Source organism: Capricornis sumatraensis, chromosome 12 (genome assembly GCF_032405125.1).
Source record: "Capricornis sumatraensis isolate serow.1 chromosome 12, serow.2, whole genome shotgun sequence".
NCBI classification, from domain to species: domain Eukaryota; kingdom Metazoa; phylum Chordata; class Mammalia; order Artiodactyla; family Bovidae; genus Capricornis; species Capricornis sumatraensis.
The window spans coordinates 84,349,200-84,368,635 of NC_091080.1; the positions used below are offsets into that span (position 1 = coordinate 84,349,200).

The window sequence follows — 19,436 nt, forward strand, 5'->3', positions numbered from 1 at the left end:
CAGTTTCCAAAAGAAGTTAGAGGCAAGGATCATTCAGGTTTTTAGACTAGAAACTAAGGGGAACTCTACTCTGATGTTTCATGGCGAGAATTTTTAGATGGAAACTTTCCCGTGATCAATGGGCAGGCGGAAGGAAGAAAGGACTCACTGGGCTCTGAAACAGGAAAGGAACGTTGGAGGAGATGCATTTTAGGAAGTTCCTGTCCTGGGTTTTTGGGACCGCCGTGGCCCCACCAGCCCCGCACTGACTCACATGCTCTCAACTCGGCTCTCTCCCTGTCCAACTTCACTCGGGCTGACCATCTTAGTTTTGTTAGGCCAATGCTTATTTACAAGATTTAAACGCTAGAGAAGGCAATGACAACCCACTCCAATACTCTTGCCTGGAAAATCCCATGGACAGAGGAGCCTGGTAGGCTACAGTCCATGGGGTCGCGAAGAGTTGGACACGACAGAACGACTTCACTTTTCACTTTCATGCATTGGAGAAGGAAATGGCAACCCACCCCAGTGTTCTTGCCTGGAGAATCCCAGGGAAGGGGGAGCGTGGTGGGCTGCCGTCTCTGGGGTCGCACAGAGTCGGACACGACTGAAGCGACTTAGCAGCAGCAGCAGCAGCAAACGCTAGAAACAGGTGACACATGTCACTTGCTTCGCTGTTCAGCGTGGCCGTACTTGGCTGTGGCAGGAGGTGTGTGTTGGGGGGCAGTGCTCGGCTGTGGACCTGGGGTGGAATCTCAGAATGTGAGCCTCTCTGTGGATGGCAGTGACTCAGGGTTCAGGGGGTGGCCCTTCTGCTCTGGGACCTCCCTCCAGCCACTCCAAGCTTGCCGTGGCACCTCTGAAAACGAGCCTGCCTTTGATCTCATGAAAGACACGCCAGTTCTTTGACCAACAAAGGATATAAAACTAGCGAAGTGGAAGCAGTTCAAGTGAGTGCCGAAAACAAAACCCAAGGGCAGTTCTGTCACCTCAGAGGCCCCGAGAGAGGGATCACACCTGGCCTGGTGGCTTCTCAGTAGCACAGGATGATCACAGGAGGAGACGCTCCTGAGTGCCTGCCAGCTGCCAGCCACTGTCCCAGGCCTTTTGCACCCGTCTCTCTTACCCCAAAGCGGCGAGGAGCTGGGAGCCCGGTGCCCTAGTTCCTGGCCTGGGGTCACACGGTGACTCCGTGGAGCCCCTCTGACACCCAGCAGGGTCCTCGCCTCCCAACCCCCAGGGCTGTGGACTCTCTCTCAGCTGCCGGCTCCCCTGTGGTTTTACTTTGAGGAATCATGAGCCTCTAGAGGGTCCTGCCCGACTCTCTAGAGAGTCTCGCTCACCCAACCACAGGCCTGTGTGGCCTCGGCCATCTCTCACCACTGCTGAGCACGGGAGTCCCTGCGTCACAGGCTAAGTCGGCCTTCACACCCGGACGGTTGCGAAACGCTCGAGGTCTGTGCAAGTCAGGCGCCGGTTAACAAGCAGGACCGTGATGATGGTTCTCAGCGTCCACCCCAGGGCTGCGCCATCTGCTGAGACCTGGGCCCCCGAGGATGGGCAGCAGCAGGAGGCACTGGCTATGTGGCCATGGGTGCCCCAGCCGGCACTGTCCGCTGTGGGGTTATGGGGACCCCGTGGGAACCCCTCAGTGTCCTCCTTCTGGTCCTCTGATTATTTTCCTCATACCCACCCCGAGCTTGCCGTTTCATTTTTCTGTAGGTGTTTGTAGTTTGGGAAACTAAAGGAAACCCACAAGTGCCCTTTCCTCATGTTGTTCAGTTTTTAAATACTGCTAACCTGATTTCTACTTTCTAAGCTTTCTCCTCTGGTCAGAGTACCAGGTCATTCAGCAGTGCAGATTCTCTAATCACACTCGTCTCCTCACCCCCCAAGAAATCCAAAAGACCCCAGAGCCAGCTTTAGGCAAGGGGCTGTGATGGCCAGCCAGCTGTGGCCTGCACAGAGCCGTGGAGACCTGCGAAAAACCCAGCTTGGCTGTCAAAACCGGTGACAGCACATGTGGTCGATGGTGTCTGGGAGAGAACGACCTCGGAGGCAGCCTGGCATGCACAGAATAGGTCTCTCCTCACCAGGACTTCGCCACCTTGGACGCAGCCCGGCCCACCCCAGACCCTAGCCGCTTTCCCTCTGGCCCCAGTGCCGCGCGTGCTCTGCTCTGTGTAGGGGGCGGCCTGTGCTCAGCATCTCCTCGATTCCAAACCAGATTCAGAGTCGCTGGACAGGAATCTCCAGCAGATGGAAGCTGCAGTCAGCGCCTCTGCCCAGTGCCAGCGCCAGACGAGGCTCTTGGGTCACCAGCTCCAGGTTATGAATCGTGATTTGCTGAACAGATGAATTTGTTCCTGTCGCTGGGTGTGAAGAAGCAGCCAGGCCTTAAGTCCTAGAGGTGACGGTGAACGTGGCGTTTGCCATGCGTTTGTTCCCTGTAGTTGAAAACGGCCAAATCGTCGGCCCCGTGGTGTGTGTCCACGGGTAAGGGACACGGCAGAGAGGGAGCTGCCCACCTCCTCACTGGGCCACGTTCACTCCACTAAAGATCGTGGTCCTTAACCGGAAGTCACGGGAATAAGCATCGTGAAAGGTTGGTTATGTCGATCCAGGAGTGGAAATAGCCCGGTAGGGCTGCCTGCACCAGTGAGGTGGCTGTGCCCTGTTGACCACACATCCAGCACACTTCCTGTGGCCTTTCTCACCAAGTGACATTAAGTGTGAAAGGCCCCCCAAGGAAAAGGGAAAAGTGTGGATCCTGAGAACGGACATGTCACGTCTGGCAGGAGCCTGAGACAGATAATGGAGCAGACACTTGTGGAGGAAAAGGGCCTTGTGGTCTGAAGGCCCCACACCGCTCTCCTGTTGACACAGGATGCCACCAAGACACGTGCGCCTCTCATCCCCTTGAGAGGGATGTTGATGACATCGCAACGGATAATAACACCGAGTCTGAAACTGGTGAAAATGCAAAAAGATTGTTGACTAAGCCACCTAGGTAGAAAGGGGCGGGCTCTGGTGAGCTCTGGGCTTACCTCTGATCTTGTTTGCTTGGCGTTTACCTTGAGTGACTTGTTCATTTGCTAATCAGATGGGGATGATATCCATTTGAGGGAGCTGACTAATACTGTCGAGGACAGAATTTAACCCAAGGGCAGTTTCGGTTACTAGACAGTAATCAGAAGTTTGACAGCACCCAGTCCTAAACCTGGACGAGCGGATTAAACTCACCCAGAGCCCAGAGGCCTAGCTTGAGCACATTTCGCTCAGTTTATCGCAGGCCCAGCATCACTCACCGCCCCAGAATGCTGTCATTAACACACGCAGGGCATGTGTGCATGCACACACACACGTGCACGCCCACTGTGCCAAGGCTGGGAATCACAGGAAGGCGCACTCTGCCCTGGGCACACCATGCCAGTAGCAGCATATCCTGCAGCAGTAGAAATGGGCAAGCGCTGGGGGCAGGGGCAGGCCAGGCAGTGCTGGGCCCTGAGACGCAGTAGAAACAGGTGAGTGCTGGGGCCAGGGGCAGGCCGGACAGTGCTGGGCCCCGAGACACAGTAGAAACGGGCGAGCGCTGGGGGCAGGGGCAGGCCGGGCAGTGCTGGGCCCTGAGACGCAGTAGAAACAGGCAGGCGCTGGGAGCAGGGGCAGGCCAGACAGTGCTGGGCCCCGAGACGCAGTAGAAACGGGCGAGCGCTGGGGGCAGGGGCAGGCCGGACAGTGCTGGGCCCTGAGACGCGGGCATGGGCAAAGGCCGCCGGGCCCTGACCATGATAAGGAGGAGCCAGCCGCGAGGAGCACAGGACAGAGGTTGGCAGGACCATGACGCGCCCACTCTGGGTTTGTCCTCAGCTGAGGGACTCGGGAAAGGCCATGGGGCCCTGAGGCCACTGGGACAAAGATGAGTTAACCAGGTGGGAGACATGGAGCCACACGGCCAGGAGAGACCAGGAGCGAGAGAGGAGGACACTGGAGGCCGCAGAGAAGGAAATGGGGCATTTCCTGTGGCTTCAAAAGCAGATCAAGGCCTTGGAAGCCCCATGGGTGACAAGTAGTGAGACACAGATCGGCCCCCTTGAGGAGTAGCCTTCTGTCCCAGCCAGCAAGTGGCGGAGTGTTCCTGAAATTCCAGAAACGGCTATTCCTGCCCGAGGGAAAATGGAAGCAGAGCCCCCGCCTCTGCCCACACCAGCCATCAGTTCCTCAGCCCAAAGGTTGAACTGGAAATGGGCCACTGGGCTCCTCCCCAAGGTCGACCCTTCGGGGGCGTGTGTGGAGGGTGGGGAACCAGAATGAGGTTCCTCGGAGGGAAGCCCTTCACCACGCGCTTCTTTTTTAATCTTGGTCTTAACCCACTGATGAGGGGTCCCAGCCTCAGTTTGAAAAACACTGGTCAGAGCCCCAGCTTCTGAAAAGTGTGCCTTGTTCCCTCCCAGCTGGGTTAACCTCTTCCCAAGCCTCTTGATGAGGGTGAAAGAGGAAAGTGAGAAAGCTGGCTTAAAACAGCATTCAAAATCATGGTAGCCAGCCCCATCACTTCATGGCAAATAGAAGGGGAAAAAGTGGAAGCAGTGACATTTTCTTTTCTTGGGTCCAAAATCACTGTTGACAGTGACTGCAGCTATGAGAGATGCTTGCTCCTTGGAAGGAAAGCTATGATAAACCTAGACGGTGTATTAAAAAGCAGAGACATCACTTTGCCGACAAAGGTCCACCTAGTCAAAACTATGGTTTTTCCAGTAGTCATGTTCGGATGTGAGAGTTGGGCCATAAAGAAGGCTGAGCGTTGAAGAATTGATGCTTTTGAATTATGGTGCTGGAGAAGACTTTTGAGAGTCCCTTGGACAGCAAGGAGATCCAACCAGACAATCCTAAAGCAAATCAACCCTGAATATTCATTGGAAGGATTGATGCTGAAGCTCCAATACTTTGGCCACCTGATGTGAAGAGCTGACTTCATTGGAAAAGACCCTAATGCTGGGAAAAATTGAAGGCTGAAGAAGGGGGTGGCAGAGGATGAGATGGTTGGAGGCATCACTGACTCGATGGACATGAGTTTGAGCAAACTCTAGTAGGAGAGAGTGGAGGACAGAGGAACCCGATGTGCTGCATGCAGCCCCTGGGGTCACAACTTAGTGACTGAACAGCAACAAAAGGTTCCTTTAGGGCCCAGGGACCTGGGCTCTGAATGGTTCTGGCCCACTCGGCTGCGCACCGCCCTCCCCACTCGCCCCGCCCATACCTTCCTCCGCAGGGGAAGGAGGGGCGGCAGGGCTCTGACCACTGTGTGCTCCCCGGGCATCGCGTTCTGTGGAAAGGAGGTTAGAAGTGGTGACTAAGTCCCCAGGCCCTCGTCAACTTACACCTTGTTGAAAATCTCAACATTTGGAAGAGTATCACTTTTCAGTATATGTTATTGCAAATGTAGTTTATTTCCAAATAAGTTAAAAAAAAGAAAAGACCCTTGCGGCTAGTCCAGGGTCCTAAATGTTTCTGTAATACATTTTCAAGTGGGAAAACAGGTCACAAGGAATAAACCAATAACCCTGCCGTTTCAGCCTTGGAGACCGCCTGTATGTAAAAGCACAGGAAGCCTCTGCATTCACAGCTTCAGGATTTCCGCCGTGGCTCTAGCTGCCTCCCCCGCGAGGTTGTGCCTGGACTTCGTCCCTTCTGCCAGTGGGGACTCCAGGGGCGCCGCACCTGCTGGGAGAGGCTGTGGGGTGGGCACCCCAAGGCCGTGCTCTGCCTGAGCCACGCCGGGAGCTCCAAGGCGTGTGTACCGTCAGAGTCCACCAGCATCAGGAATAAATCCCCAGTTAAGCAGCTGTTCACCTGCCCGGGGAAATGCGGCTGGGGTTTATTCTTCAGGAATCGGATTTGACCCTGAAGGCCTGTGCGCGGGGCTGCTGGTACGACCTGCCCCCTCCACCCCCACCCCAGGCTCGGGGCCCACAGCGCAGCCATTCTCTGCTCGTCCTGGCAGGTCACTGACCCTCAGGAGCCCCCCTTCTTGTTCTGAAAGTGAGGATTCAGTGAGAAAATGCACGTCTGTGGACCGCATATAGTGAGCACCTGAAAACGGGTCCGTTGTCATTTCATAAACATAAGCTTTCACACTAAATGAAAGGGTGGTTTATTTTCTCTTTAACCTGAAAAGCTCACGAGGAGCATTAAAAGTCACTCGAGGAACATCATGGGGCTGGGGGATCGGTGGCAGTGCGGTCAGCCTCCTCATCAGGCTTCCGGTTTTGTTTCTGTTTTCAGGTTGCCCGGCTCATGGAGATGGGGTTTTCCAGGGGCGATGCGTTGGAAGCCCTGAGAGCTTCCAATAACGACCTTAACGTGGCCACCCACTTCCTGCTGCAACACTGAGGGTCCCGGCCGACGACACAGGGACTGGCAGGCTGCTGGCCTCGGCAGCCGCAGCCCAAGATGGCACGCTGGCTGGCACCAAGTCCCCGCTGTCCTCCTGGGCACGGGGTCCCTGCCGCTCCCTCCCTTAATTCCAAGATCAGTTACCATTAAGTATCCAAAGTAAGTTTGCCATTAAAATAGCATGCCTTTTCTATCTTTATTTTTTTATGGAGTATTTCCCTTGCTCTGGAGAATCATCACTTATTCCTGATGTGTTTAAAATGCACTCAAATTGCAGATTTCAGGAAGCAGGGGAATAGCGCTACAGATGGGAAATTACAGCTGCTGTAATATTCTTTCTACTGTAACGTGTCTTTCTACATTATATCAGATCATTTGTGCCAGAAAGGGGGCTGTTATTCAGATAGCACCTGTCAGATTTTATTTATGGACGTTTTTTCATCCCCCCCCCCCCCCCACCGTCAAATTTGCTTTCAAACTCCAGTGCTGTTCAGGGTCTTCATTCCCCCAGAGCCAGCAGTTCATAGCTGCAGAGCTGGCCAGGCCCACCGACGAGGGAGGGAGAGGAAACTTAAACCCACCTCCACCCTTTCTACCCAGCTCCAGTCCAGGGGATTTGTCCCAGCTACTCCCCACTTCCATTAAAAAAAAAAAAAAAGAATTATCAGATACCAGCTTGCAGTTCTGGAAGACTCCATGAAACTTCACTGGGGTGAATTTTGCTTAGAATATCCCCAGTTAGCCACTTGGGCTGGGAGTAAAAATGGGACAAAGAGAAAACAACAAGAAGAGAGGGCTTCCTCGAGGAGTACAGGCCGCCCTAGCTGCAGGGCCAACCCCTCTAGAAGCAGATTCCCACTGGCCCAGGGGTGACCCGATGTCAGCATGGGGCAGAGTAGACTGCCCCCACCACGGGTAGGAGGGGGAGGCTGGAACAGACGAGCCTGGAAAGACCTAAAGCAGGCGACTGTTAAGATTTAAAGAAACTTGCAACTATTGTGTTCTGCAAAGCCAGCAGAAGTGTTTCAAACTGATGCAAATTTAGACATGCGTGGTACTTAACAATAAAGTTTTTAATGTGTTTTGCTTTTTGGTGTTTTTTTTTTTTTTTAAGAGTTAACCTAAATAAAACTTTGTTCTAGGCTGTGCTATTCTTTACCAGCAAAAAAATAATAATAATAATAATTTTTTTTTAACCAGACTGCTCATCTTTCTGGAGAAGATTGGGGTCCTTTATTTGAAGTGAGAGGAGCTCTTTGGTGCCTGTAAATTAGGACTGGCCCCTGTGAGACCCCATCCTGAGGCTTGCCAGGGCCATCAGGCTGCTCAGAATGCGGGCTGAGATGACTCGGAGCCTAGCTGGTCCCAAGGAGAGGCCACAACTCGATCTGAGTGTCCACGTCTCAGATTGTAGGGACAGTCAAAAGTGCAGGGATGTCCTCAACCACAGTCACTGACAGAGCTCGACCAGAGGGCCTGAGGGCGGATTCGTGTGTCACCTCCATGGCAAAGCTAAACCCCCAACTCTGGGCTTCCATTGCAAACAGGTCACAGGAAAGGAGCAATCGTATCCAAAAACACACCATCTCCTGAGTTTCTCCTCCATTCCAGGCAGTGCCTAGTGAAGTAAAACCAAACCAGAGGCAAAATTCTCATCAAGACTTTCCACCACCTCTCTCCCAGAGGATGGGGAGCTGAGAGCCCACTGTTGGGATCCAGGGTGAGGCCTGAATTTTAAAAAGGGTTCACCACCCCCAAGCTCTTGTTTGCTTTCTTGTCAGGATTCCTTTCTAATGAGAGAAGGAATGAGAGAGCCTTGGGCAGCTGAAAGGAGCCCTGGCCACCCTCTGCTTCAGTCCTTCACCAGAAACAAGTCCATGAGGGTGCCGTGACCGTTCAGGTTTGTCCTGGCTTTGTTGCAGGGAGAAGTCGATTCTGACTCCATGTTGGAGCTGTTTCTTCAACTTCCTTTCCATTGCTTTTTGTTACTATAATCCTATATATAATGGCCTGCCTCAGAATCCTGCCCCTCTGCCTGACTGTTAAAGTGCCTTTATTCAGGACCCTGTCTACCTGGGAGGAAGGAAGAAATTAATACATGCCCCTGCCTGAGGCTTATCATTCTAGGAGATATCTTGAAGATTAAATGGCTTTTTTTTTTTTTTTTACTTTATTTTACTTTACAATACTGTTTTGGTTTTGCCATACATTAACATGAATCCACCACGGGTGTACATGCGTTCCCAAACATGAACCCCCCTCCCACCTCCCTCCCCATAACATCTCTCTGGGTCATCACCGTGCACCAGCCCCAAGCATGCTGTATCCTGCGTCAGACATAGACTGGCGATTCGATTCTTACATGATAGTATACATGTTACAATGCCATTCTCCCAAATCATCCCACCCTCTCCCTCTCCCTCTGAGTCCAAAAGTCCGTTATACACATCTGTGTCTTTTTTGCTGTCTTGCATACAGGGTCGTCATTGCCATCTTTCTAAATTCCATATATACGTGTTAGTATACTGTATTGGTGTTTTTCTTTCTGGCTTACTTCACTCTGTATAATCGGCTCCAGTTTCATTCATCTCATCAGAACTGATTCAAATGTATTCTTTTTAACAGCTGAGTAATACTCCATTGTGTATATGTACCACAGCTTTCTTATCCATTCATCTGCTGATGGACATCTAGGTTGTTTCCATGTCCTGGCTATTATAAACAGTGCTGCGATGAACATTGGGGTACATGTGTCTCTTTCAATTCTGGTTTCCTCGGTGTGTATGCCCAGCAGTGGGATTGCTGGGTCATAAGGTAGTTCTATTTGCAATTTTTAAAGGAATCTCCACACTGTTCTCCATAGTGGCTGTACTAGTTTGCATTCCCACCAACAGTGTAGGAGGGTTCCCTTTTCTCCACATCCTCTCCAGCATTTATTGCTTGCAGATTTTTTGGATCACAGACATTCTGGTGTGAAGTGGTACCTCGTTGTGGTTTTGATTTGCATTTTTGTAATAGTGAGTGATGTTGAGCATCTTTTCATGTGTTTGTTAGCCATCCATATGTCTTCTTTGGAGAAATGTCTATTTAGTTCTTTGGCCCATTTTTTGATTGGGTCGTTTATTTTTCTGGAATTGAGCTGCATAAGTTGCTTGTATATTTTTGAGATTAGTTGTTTGTCAGTTGCTTCATTTGCTATTATTTTCTCCCATTCAGAAGGCTGTCTTTTCACTTTGCTTATATTTTCCTTTGTTGTGCAGAAGCTTTTAATTTTAATTAGATCCCATTTGTTTATTTTTGCTTTTATTTCCAGTATTCTGGGAGGTGGATCATAGAGTATCCTGCTGTGATTTATGTCAGAGAGTGTTTTGCCTATATTCTCCTCTAGGAGTTTTATAGTTTCTGGTCTTACATTTAGATCTTTAATCCATTTTGAGTTTATTTTTGTGTATGGTGTTAGAAAGTGATCTAGTTTCATTCTTTTACAAGTGGTTGACCAGTTTTCCCAGCACCACTTGTTAAAGAGATTGTCTTTACTCCATTGTGTATTCTTGCCTCCTTTGTCAAAGATAAGGTGTCCATATGTGTGTGGATTTATCTCTGGGCTTTCTGTTTTGTTCCATTGATCTATATTTCTGTCTTTGTGCCAGTACCATGCTGTCTTGATGACTGGCTTTGTAGTAGAGCCTGAAGTCAGGCAAGTTGATTCCTCCAGTTCCATTCTTCTTTCTCAAGATTGCTTTGGCTATTCTAGGTTTTTTGTATTTCCATACAAATCTTGAAATTATTTGTTCTAGTTCTGTGAAAAATATGGCTGATAGCTTAATAGGGATTGCATTGAATTTGTAAATTGCTTTGGGTAGTATACTCATTTTCACTATATTGATTCTTCCGATCCATGAACATGGTATATTTCTCCATCTATTAGTGTCCTCTTTGATTTCTTTCACCAGTGTTTTATAGTTTTCTATGTATAGGTCTTTAGTTTCTTTAGGTAGATATATTCCTAAGTATTTTATTCTTCTCGTTGCAATGGTGAATGGAATTGTTTCCTTAATTTCTTTTCCTACTTTCTCATTATTAGTGTATAGGAATGCAAGGGATTTCTGTGTGTTGATTTTATATCCTGCAACTTGACTATATTCATTGATTAGCTCTAGTAATTTTCTGGTGGAGTCTTTAGGGTTTTCTAAATGGCCTTTTTATTTTGTTTCCTCACCTCCCTTCCCTTCCCCCTGCCACCCGCATCTCTGATTCATAAAAGAACCTGGCATCCAGACCCCGACAGGATGGTTATCTTGATACATGAGTCTGTCATCTTCTCCATCAGCAGGCTCGCTGAATAAAGCCTTATTCCTTGCCTCAGCACCTTGTCTCTGGGATCCACTGGCCGGGGACTCAGTAACAGCTTCGTTCAGCCTCTTTTCCAGTTTCCTGCAGCTGCCAAGGTCTCACCTTCCCACTGGTGACCCTTTATTTTGCATCCTTTTCCTGCAGCTTGCAGGCCGTTGTCCCCCTTCATCCATCACCAACCCTCTAGGATATTCCTGTCCCCACACACACCCTTCCACGTCTGACTTGACTCCCAGACGAGTTTCTGTGTGTGACTGCGTTTCCCACCCCTGACCTTTTGCTTCTAGCAATTTGTCGCTGACAGCACCTGATGCCAGAGTGTGAGTTCCTGAAGACACCCACGCCTCTTGTCAAGACACCTCAAAGTCTCAGGCTGATGGTACCCCTCAAGGACCCTTCTTGCAGTCACACATGGGGATGCATGGCAGAGGGGTGCGTCAGGGAGCCATTTGGCTTTTTTTCTTTTGTTGTTTACTTGCTAAGTCTTGTCCAACTCTTTGTTACCCCATGTACCATAGCTCTCCAGACTCCTCTGTCCAGGCAAGAATAATGGAGTGGATTGCCAAGGTCTAGAAAATATCACGTTGGCTCTGAATTTTGTGCAAAAGGCAACAGATTGGGCCTAAATTTCAAGTGAGCAGATTCCAGACTGTAAGAGAAGGAAGAAAGTTGTCTATAGTGAACCACCCCCTCCCCTTCCCAAATAAAGGAAAACCTGCCTTCGAAGTCCTGACTCCTAAGCCTAGACTGAGTTTGGGATTCAAAATGTTTTTTTTTTTCTTGGAATCGTGTCACCTCGCCCCACAGTGTCTCCTGCTCTGGCTGCTCCAGACCTGGCGTCCAGCTGGGAAATTCCAGCCCCCACGCAACCTGCAGCGTCAGTGGGAGCAGAGAAGGAAAATCTCACGTGTTCCACCTCCAGCCTTTCCCCTGGGGACCGTCCTGACTGCCTGCCTCCTGCCCCAGTCTCCCCAGTTCCAACCACGTCACAAGGCCCACGGCTCCTCCCTGTGTGCTGGCTGCCTTGCTCTGTATGAAGAAGGGGCAGGGAAACCCTCTCTTTCTGTGTGGGACTGGGATTCCTCCTGTGGGGCCAGAATTCTCTTCCCAAACCACTGACTATGTCCAAGGCCACCCAGCTCCCCCATCCTGGGCTCCTGAGAAAGCACAGCTGCTCTCCTAACAGGCCCAACATTTGAGGTCAGGATATTGACCCCTAGACTTCCAGGAGCATTGCTGGCAATACAGTGTCCCCCCTGAGATTAAATTGTTATTAAGGACAAGTCTCCATTTTTCCGGGTGGCCAGATAGAGCCTAAACAGCAGACTGGACTTGACATTTCTGGGCGTCCTTAACCAGGAGCCCTGGGTTCCTGTGGGGCTGGTGCCCAGAGCCTTTGTAAACCCTGCCTCTGAACTGAGCCCTTGAGTTTGATGAAGATGGTGGCTGTCAGGTAACCCCTGCAATGCTCTCCCTCTCTTCCAGGCTGAAGGTGAGGAGGATTGTCAGAAGGACACAGGGAACCCAGGGGTGGGGGATGGTGGCCTGTGTCGTGGTGGGAAAGGGGTCCCAGCTCCCTGCTCATCGGTCACTTCTGGTCCCCCTGCCCCTGCAGAGATGTGCTGGGCCCTCCGAGAGGGCAGTGGGGGAGCCCAGCCCAGGTGGCTGACTTTTCTGCCCTACAAGATTGCCATTTCCTTTCTTCACAGGGACTCACAGCCAGTTTGCTATCCTGAGAGTTGTGTGAGTGGAGTTTTTAGTGTAACTCTAGGTACCGAGTTTCCTCAGAAGTACTGCACTGTGTCTAAACATTGCTCAGCCTAGTACTTCTATGCAGGTTTTGTAAAACCCTTATTTCAGTAGCCTGTACTTGACCCCAGCCTTTCCTGTGCATCAAGCCACCAGGGTCAGAGGTCTCTTCAAACCCCTCAGCAGGCTGGGTTCTGTCTAGTTCAAATCTGCACAGAGATAAATATAACATCAACACCTGCTGGTGACTTAAGGACCGGTTTAAAGGGGGAAGCATGCTTGACCTCCAGCCCTGCTTCCCTCCCTGGAGGACAGAGGGGCGGGACAGAAAGCTCTTCTATCAGCTGATTGGTTCTCCCAGCGATCAGCCCCCATCCTTAGGTGCTTCCAAAAATCACCTTGTTCACATAATAAAATACACCTACATGATTCTCTGCGCTTAGAGAGAATTACAACGTTTAGGAGCTGGGAGCCAGGAACTGTAGATGAAGACCAAATATATATGAGAAAGAATTCTGGTCATCTGAGTGACCAAATATATATTATGAAAGCTTTTGAACCATGGTGCTGGAGAAGACTCTTGAGAACCCCTTGGATTGCAAGGAGATAAAACCAGTCAATCCTAAAGGAAATCAGTCCTGAATATTCATTGGAAGGTCTGATGCTGAAGCTCCAAAGTTTGGCCACCTGATGCAAAGAGCCCACTCACTGGAAAAGACCCTGATGCTGGGAAAGATTGAAGGCAGGAGGAGAAGGGGACAACAGAGCATGAGACAGTTGGATGGAATCACTGACTCAATGGATATGGGTTTAAACAAACTCCAGGGGATAGTGAAAGACAAGGAAACCTGGTGTGCTGCAGTCCACGGGGTTGCAAAGAGTCAGGCACAACTTAGCAATTGAACAACAACAAATGAATCACAATATTGCATCACAATTTTTAGTACAAATGCCACCTGCCAGAAGCCTTCTTGTCCTAGACTGAGAAACGGTGGTTAGTCAATTAACATTAAAAAGTTGAGTAAACTATAACTCATTTTTGTTTGAAGTATGATTCCCAACCTCTCTTACAAAAATAAAAAGTAGATTTCTGCTAAAGAATCAAGCAGACATTTAACATTTTGACAGGCATGTGAGAGATCTGATACGCAGGTCAAGAATCAAATCTCCTGAGAAATCTGTATGAAGATCAAGAAGCAACAGTTAGAACAGGACATGGAACAACAGACTGGTTCCAAATCAGGAAAGGAGTACGTCAAGGCTGTATATTGTCACCCTGCTTATTTAACTTATATGCAGAGTACATCATGAGAAACGCTGGGCTGGATGAAACACAAGCTGGAATCAAGACTTCCAGGAGAAATATCAATAACCTCAGATATACAGGTGACACCACCCTTATGGCAGAAAGTGAAAATGAACTAAAAAGCCTCTTGATGAAAGTGAAAGAGGAGAGTGAAAAAGCTGGCTTAAAACTCAACATTCAGAAAACCAAGATCATGGCATCCAGTCCCATCACTTCATGGGAAATAGATGGGGAAACAGTGGCTGAGTTTATTTTTCTGGGCTCCAAAATCACTGCAAATGGTGATTGCAGCCATGAAATTAAAAGATGCTTACTCCTTGGAAGAAAATCTATGACCAACTTAGACAGCATATTGAAAAGCATAGACATTACTTTGCTGACAAAGGTCAATCTAGTCAAAGTTATGGTTTTTCCAGTAGTCATGTATGGATGTGAGAGTTGGACTATTGAAAGCTGAGCACCGAAGAATTGATACTTTTGAACTGTGGTATTGGAGAAGACTCTTGAGAGTCCCTTGGATTGCAAGGAGATCCAACCAGTCCATCCTAAAGGAAATTAGTCCTGAATATTCATTGGAAGGACTGATGCTGAAGCTGAAACTCCAACATGTTGGCCACCTCATGCGAAGAACTGACTCATTGGAAAAGATTGAAGGCAGGAAGAGAAGGGGATGACAGAGGATGAGATGGTTGAATGGTATCACCAAGAGTTTGAGCAAGCTCCAGGAGTTGGTGATGGACAGGGAGGCCTGGCATGCTTCAGTCCATGGGGTTGCAAAGAGTTGGACATGACTGAGTGACCGAACTGAACTGAACTGAAGCCTTTGAGCTGTGTAACTTAATATTTGGATACTTGACAATTTGTTTCTTTATGTAATTTATAAAATGGTGATTTGTATTGACATTAGCTCAACCATATATGTATACTGTCCAGGAACATTTGGTTATAGTTCTGTAGAAGAACTAATTTTGTCAGTGTTCACCAGCTTGTAAAAATCTAGTGCGAGAGCTTAAATATTAAATAAATGTGTGCATGCTCAGTCATGTCTGACTCTTTGTGACCCTATGGACTGTAGCCCGCCAGGCTCCTCTGTCCATGGAATTTTCCAAGCAAGAATCTGGAGTGGGTTACCATTTCCTTCTCCATTAAATGAACAATAAAATGGAAAAAAAAAGTTGGATAAACTGCAGAACACATACACAGATGGGGCCTGATTTAACAATGGTTTGGCTTATAATTTGTTGACTTTATGATGGTGTGAAAGAGATACCCATTCAGTGGAAACTGTACTTAGGATTTCGGAGTTTGATCTTCTCCTGGCTGCTGAAGTTCTCTTCAGTCCGGCCCTCCTTGGTAACACTGGGAGTGGCAGGTGCAGACCCCCATCGGCCATGAGGTCACAGGTCAACAACCATTCTGCACCCAGACGGCCATTCTGTTTTGTGCTGCCAGCTCAGAATTCAGTAAATTACATGAGATGCTCAACACTTCTTTAAAAAATAGGCTTTGTGTTAGATGATCCTGCCCAGATGTAAGCTAGTGTAATTGTTCTGAGCACATTTAAGGTAGGCTGGGCTAAACTGTGATGTTTGGTAGGTTATGTGTATTAATGCATTTCAGCTTATACTTTGAACTTACAGTGACTCATCAGGCTTACTGGGTGGCGCTAGTGGTAAAGAATCCGCCTGCCATCGCAGGAGATGTAAGCGGTTCAATCCCTGGGTCATTGGGAAGATCCCCTGGAGGAGGGAGGACATGGCAACCCACTCCAGGATTCTTGCCTGGAGAATTTCATGGACAGAGGAGCCTGGTGGGCTATAGTCCATTGGGTCACAGAGTCAGACACGACTGAAGCACCTTAGCACACATACATATGCGTATTATATGTATATATATGTATATATATACATATATATATATATACACACACACACACACAGGAGCCCATATATTAAGTATTTTAAGTTAAAACATGTCAGTGGTGGTAATGTCACTAAGGCCTTTTTAAAAATCGTACTTGTACTGATTAGAAATGTGTGTCTTTCATAATCCATACCCACATTGCATCGCTTATGAGTTCCAGTTTGGATTATTTTTTAAAATTGAAGTTAGCCCCAGAACTCAGCAAAGCAGTCGGATCGTGTGTCATCTTGGTTTTCTCCATTTTTCCGAATGGCCTGGAAATGTTACACTCTCGCCTGTCGTGACAGCGTTTTTTGTTTTGTAAGCAATTCACCTTCACCAAACTTCCCAAAGCATTTAACTTAGTTCTTAAAACAACAGCTCGTTCTTTTTGCCTTTATACTTTATTGGTTTGTGTAATAATGATATAATTTTGATAACAACTGATATGAGAAGCTTTGGGAAAAAACACAGCTGTGTCTTGGGGAGCCCAGAGCCCCACTTGTGGGCACAGAAGACCAGGAGTTGGGTAGAAGCCACCGGCCACAAGCAGGCAGCGTGCGGCCCATGACCCTCAGACCCACAGAGCTCCTGAGATGGCTGAGTGAGGTCCGCTAAGAGAATGTCTATTGTGGCATCAATAGTGAGTAAGTAGGACTTGCCTGGTGGTCCAGTGGCTACGAATCCTTGCAATGCAGGGGACTCAGGTTCAATCCCTGGTTGGGGAACTAAGATCCCACCGGCCATGGAACAACTAAGCTCTCACGATACAACCAGACAGCCCATGCACTGCAGCTAAAGATCCCACATGACCAAGACCCAACACACCCAAATAAATAAGTAGAGGGAAACAAAGGGGGAGAAAAAAATCTAAAATACTAAAACAAAGAAAGAACAGCAAGAAGTCCATAAAGATTGGGACCATTGCCAAAGAGGTCTCCCAAAGGGCAGCAGCAAGAAAGTTTAGGGGGCCTCTGCCCCCGATTTCTTATCCAGCTGCCTCGATGGCCCCCGTCCTCACTGAGCTGGAGTGAACAAGTGACAGCGTGTCACCAGTTCCAGTGTCCGCATCACGAGGGATTCCTGCGGCCTGAGGTGTGACCCGACCTTCAGGGTTGTGGTCTCCACAGGGAACCCGGCCAGTCTGAGCCTGGCCGCCCATAAGCCCACACACGCCAGAGGGACTTCACCTCCGTGTTGGCCCCGTGCTCCATGGCATGGCGAGGAGAGAGAAAACTGCAGTGAAAGCTGGACCGTGGTTAGCTTGCAGTGGGTGGTAGTGCCAACAGAGCAGGGATTCTGAGTGCAAATATGCTTTCTGGGGAAAGCTGACAGCCAGAGGGACATTTGGGCATCTATCAACTCCATTTCTGGAACTCTCCATTCTTCCTCCTTAAAGCTGTCAAGTGATTAAAATTCTTAGGAAACCCTCCACCCAAGGGCAGAACCTTCCAGACACCTCCACGGGTAGTTCATGCACCAGAATGGGACCCAGGGACCTCATTCTAGAGCCCCCACCCACCGGCCCTACAGCTTCCTCTGGACTAAGCGCCCTCATGCAGAGTGAGGGGACCTTCTGAGGGGGTCACTCTGATGCTTCCATTCTGACATGCAGTTATTTTGATTGGGGCTGCAAAACAAACCGTGGCAGTTGACCTTTTTTTGGACCAACTAGTATTTAAGCAGACCCCTCTTACTCCTTCCCCCAAGTCTCACTTTGCTCATGGGACTCTGATATGGTATCACAGGGGCTTACAGGAGGGGTCAGGGATGGGCTGAGACTCTTCCAGAGAAGAGTGGAAAGAGGGGTGCTCAGATATGGGTGGGTGTTAAAAGCTGGATCCCCAAATAAGATCAAGTCCTAACCCCCACCCCCATACCTATGAATATGACCTTAATTGGAAATAGGTGTAATCAAGTTCAGATGAGGGCACTAGGGTGGAGAAGACTTTTGAGAGTCGCCTGGACTGCACAGAGCTCAAACCAGTCCATCCTAAAGGAAATCAACCTTGAATATTCATTGGAAAAGCTGATGTTGAAGCTCCAACACTTTGGCCACTTGATGTGAAGAGCTGATTTCGTTGGAAAAGACCCTGATACTGGGGAAGATTGAAGACAAAAGGGGACGACAGAGGATGAGATGGTTGGATGGCATCACTGATTCAATGGACATGAGTTTGAGCAAACTCCAGGAGAAAGTGAAGAACAGGGAAGCCTGCTGTGCTACAGTCCATGGGGTCACAGTCCATGTGAGTCAGACACAACTTAGCGACTCAACAACAACAAATCCAAGATGACTGGTGTCCTTAGGAAAAGAAGAAAATGCCATGTGAAGATGGAGACACACGGGGAGAAAACCAGGTGAAGATGGAGACAGAGATGGGGGTGATGTTTCACAAGCCAAGGAGCACCAATAACTGCCAGCAAAGCACCAGAAGCCAGGAGAGGCCTAGATCAGTCCCCCTTGCAGCTCAAGAAGGGACCAGCTCTACTGACCCCTTGACTTTGAACTTTTAGCCTCCAGAACATATATTTTTGTTGGTTTAAGTCACTAGATTGATGATGCTTCATTATTGCCTCCCCATGGGGGAGGGTTAGGGAGTCCATGGGGGGAGGGCTGGGGGTGCCCATGAGGTGGAGGGAGCGCAGAGGTTGTGAGCAGGTTGGGCTGGACCCACGTGGCTGAGACAAATCTCACGCTGACCCCAGTGCCCCCCACACTTTGGTAGGCAAATACGTGTTTTATTTCACAAAAAATTCAAAATCACCCAAGTGGAAATGATCTGTGTTGTGTTTAAACTCAAGAAAGTGCCATGAAAGGTTTGTTTTGACCGAATGCAAACAACACTCGGTGTGCATACGCACTTTCTGACACGAACAAGTGAAAAATGAACACTCATGCCCACGTTCTTGTCTTTCTTCCTTCCCCCAGACTGTCCCTGCTCACACACATGATACGGGAATGTGCACCCTCTGTGCCAGATCAGACTTTTCCTACCCAGTCCCTCACCCCCAATTCATCCATCCCAGAGGCTGCCAGGCCAATAACTTGAAGGGTGTCTTCCTCTCGTTTTCTTACTTTGTCAGGAAAACCTTGGCATTTTTGCAAATGCTAACTCTAAGCTTTTAGAGATTTTGGTTTGGGGGGGAGGGGTAATTTTTTGCTCTTCACAACAATATGCCTCCCTAAATCAGAAACCTCGTCCAAACTGTGACTCTAGTACTCAGCCAATGATACTTCTGGTCATGACTGCATTTGATGTGAAAATACTCTTTTCCCAGAAGAAACTGCACACCCTTCAGAGGCCAAGGACCAAGCGGTGTTTATTAGAATACATGAGAGGTGCGCGCTGTGTGCTAAGTCGCTTCAGCTGAGTCCAACTCTTTGCAATCCCATGGACTGTAGCCCACCAGGCTCCTCTGTCCATGGAATTCTCCAGGCAACGATACTGGAGTGGGTAGCCTTTCCCTTCTCCGAGGGATCTTCGCAACCCAGGGATTGAACGCAGGTCTCCAGCAGTGCAGGCAGATTCTTTACCAGCTGAGCCACCAGGGAAGCCCCAGAAGTAGGTTTACGGCAAAGCTAATGAATGCTCGCTTCAGAGCTCCTCACTCACCTTCCACGACCTTGTACCTAACTGCATCTATGGTTTTGTATTCTTTTTCTTAAAGAACCCAATCCCCAAATTGTACAAGCTTGGGGTCCTCCCCAGTGACCCCCAGGTGCAGCATGAGAGCCCATCACCTC

At 49.0% G+C, this 19,436-nt stretch overlaps 1 protein-coding gene across 2 annotated transcripts in view; it reads left to right on the top strand.

The window, feature by feature from the left end:
- UBAC2 (UBA domain containing 2) overlaps positions 1–7,417 on the top strand; it is a 170,482-nt gene extending 163,065 nt beyond the window's left edge. For both annotated transcript variants that reach the window (XM_068984480.1, XM_068984481.1), the window contains one exon: positions 6,268–7,417. In XM_068984480.1, the coding sequence (XP_068840581.1) occupies positions 6,268–6,375 (108 nt within the window). In that variant the 3' untranslated portion in view covers positions 6,376–7,417. The remainder of the gene's footprint in view (positions 1–6,267) is intronic.
- The last annotated feature ends 12,019 nt before the right edge of the window (positions 7,418–19,436 follow it).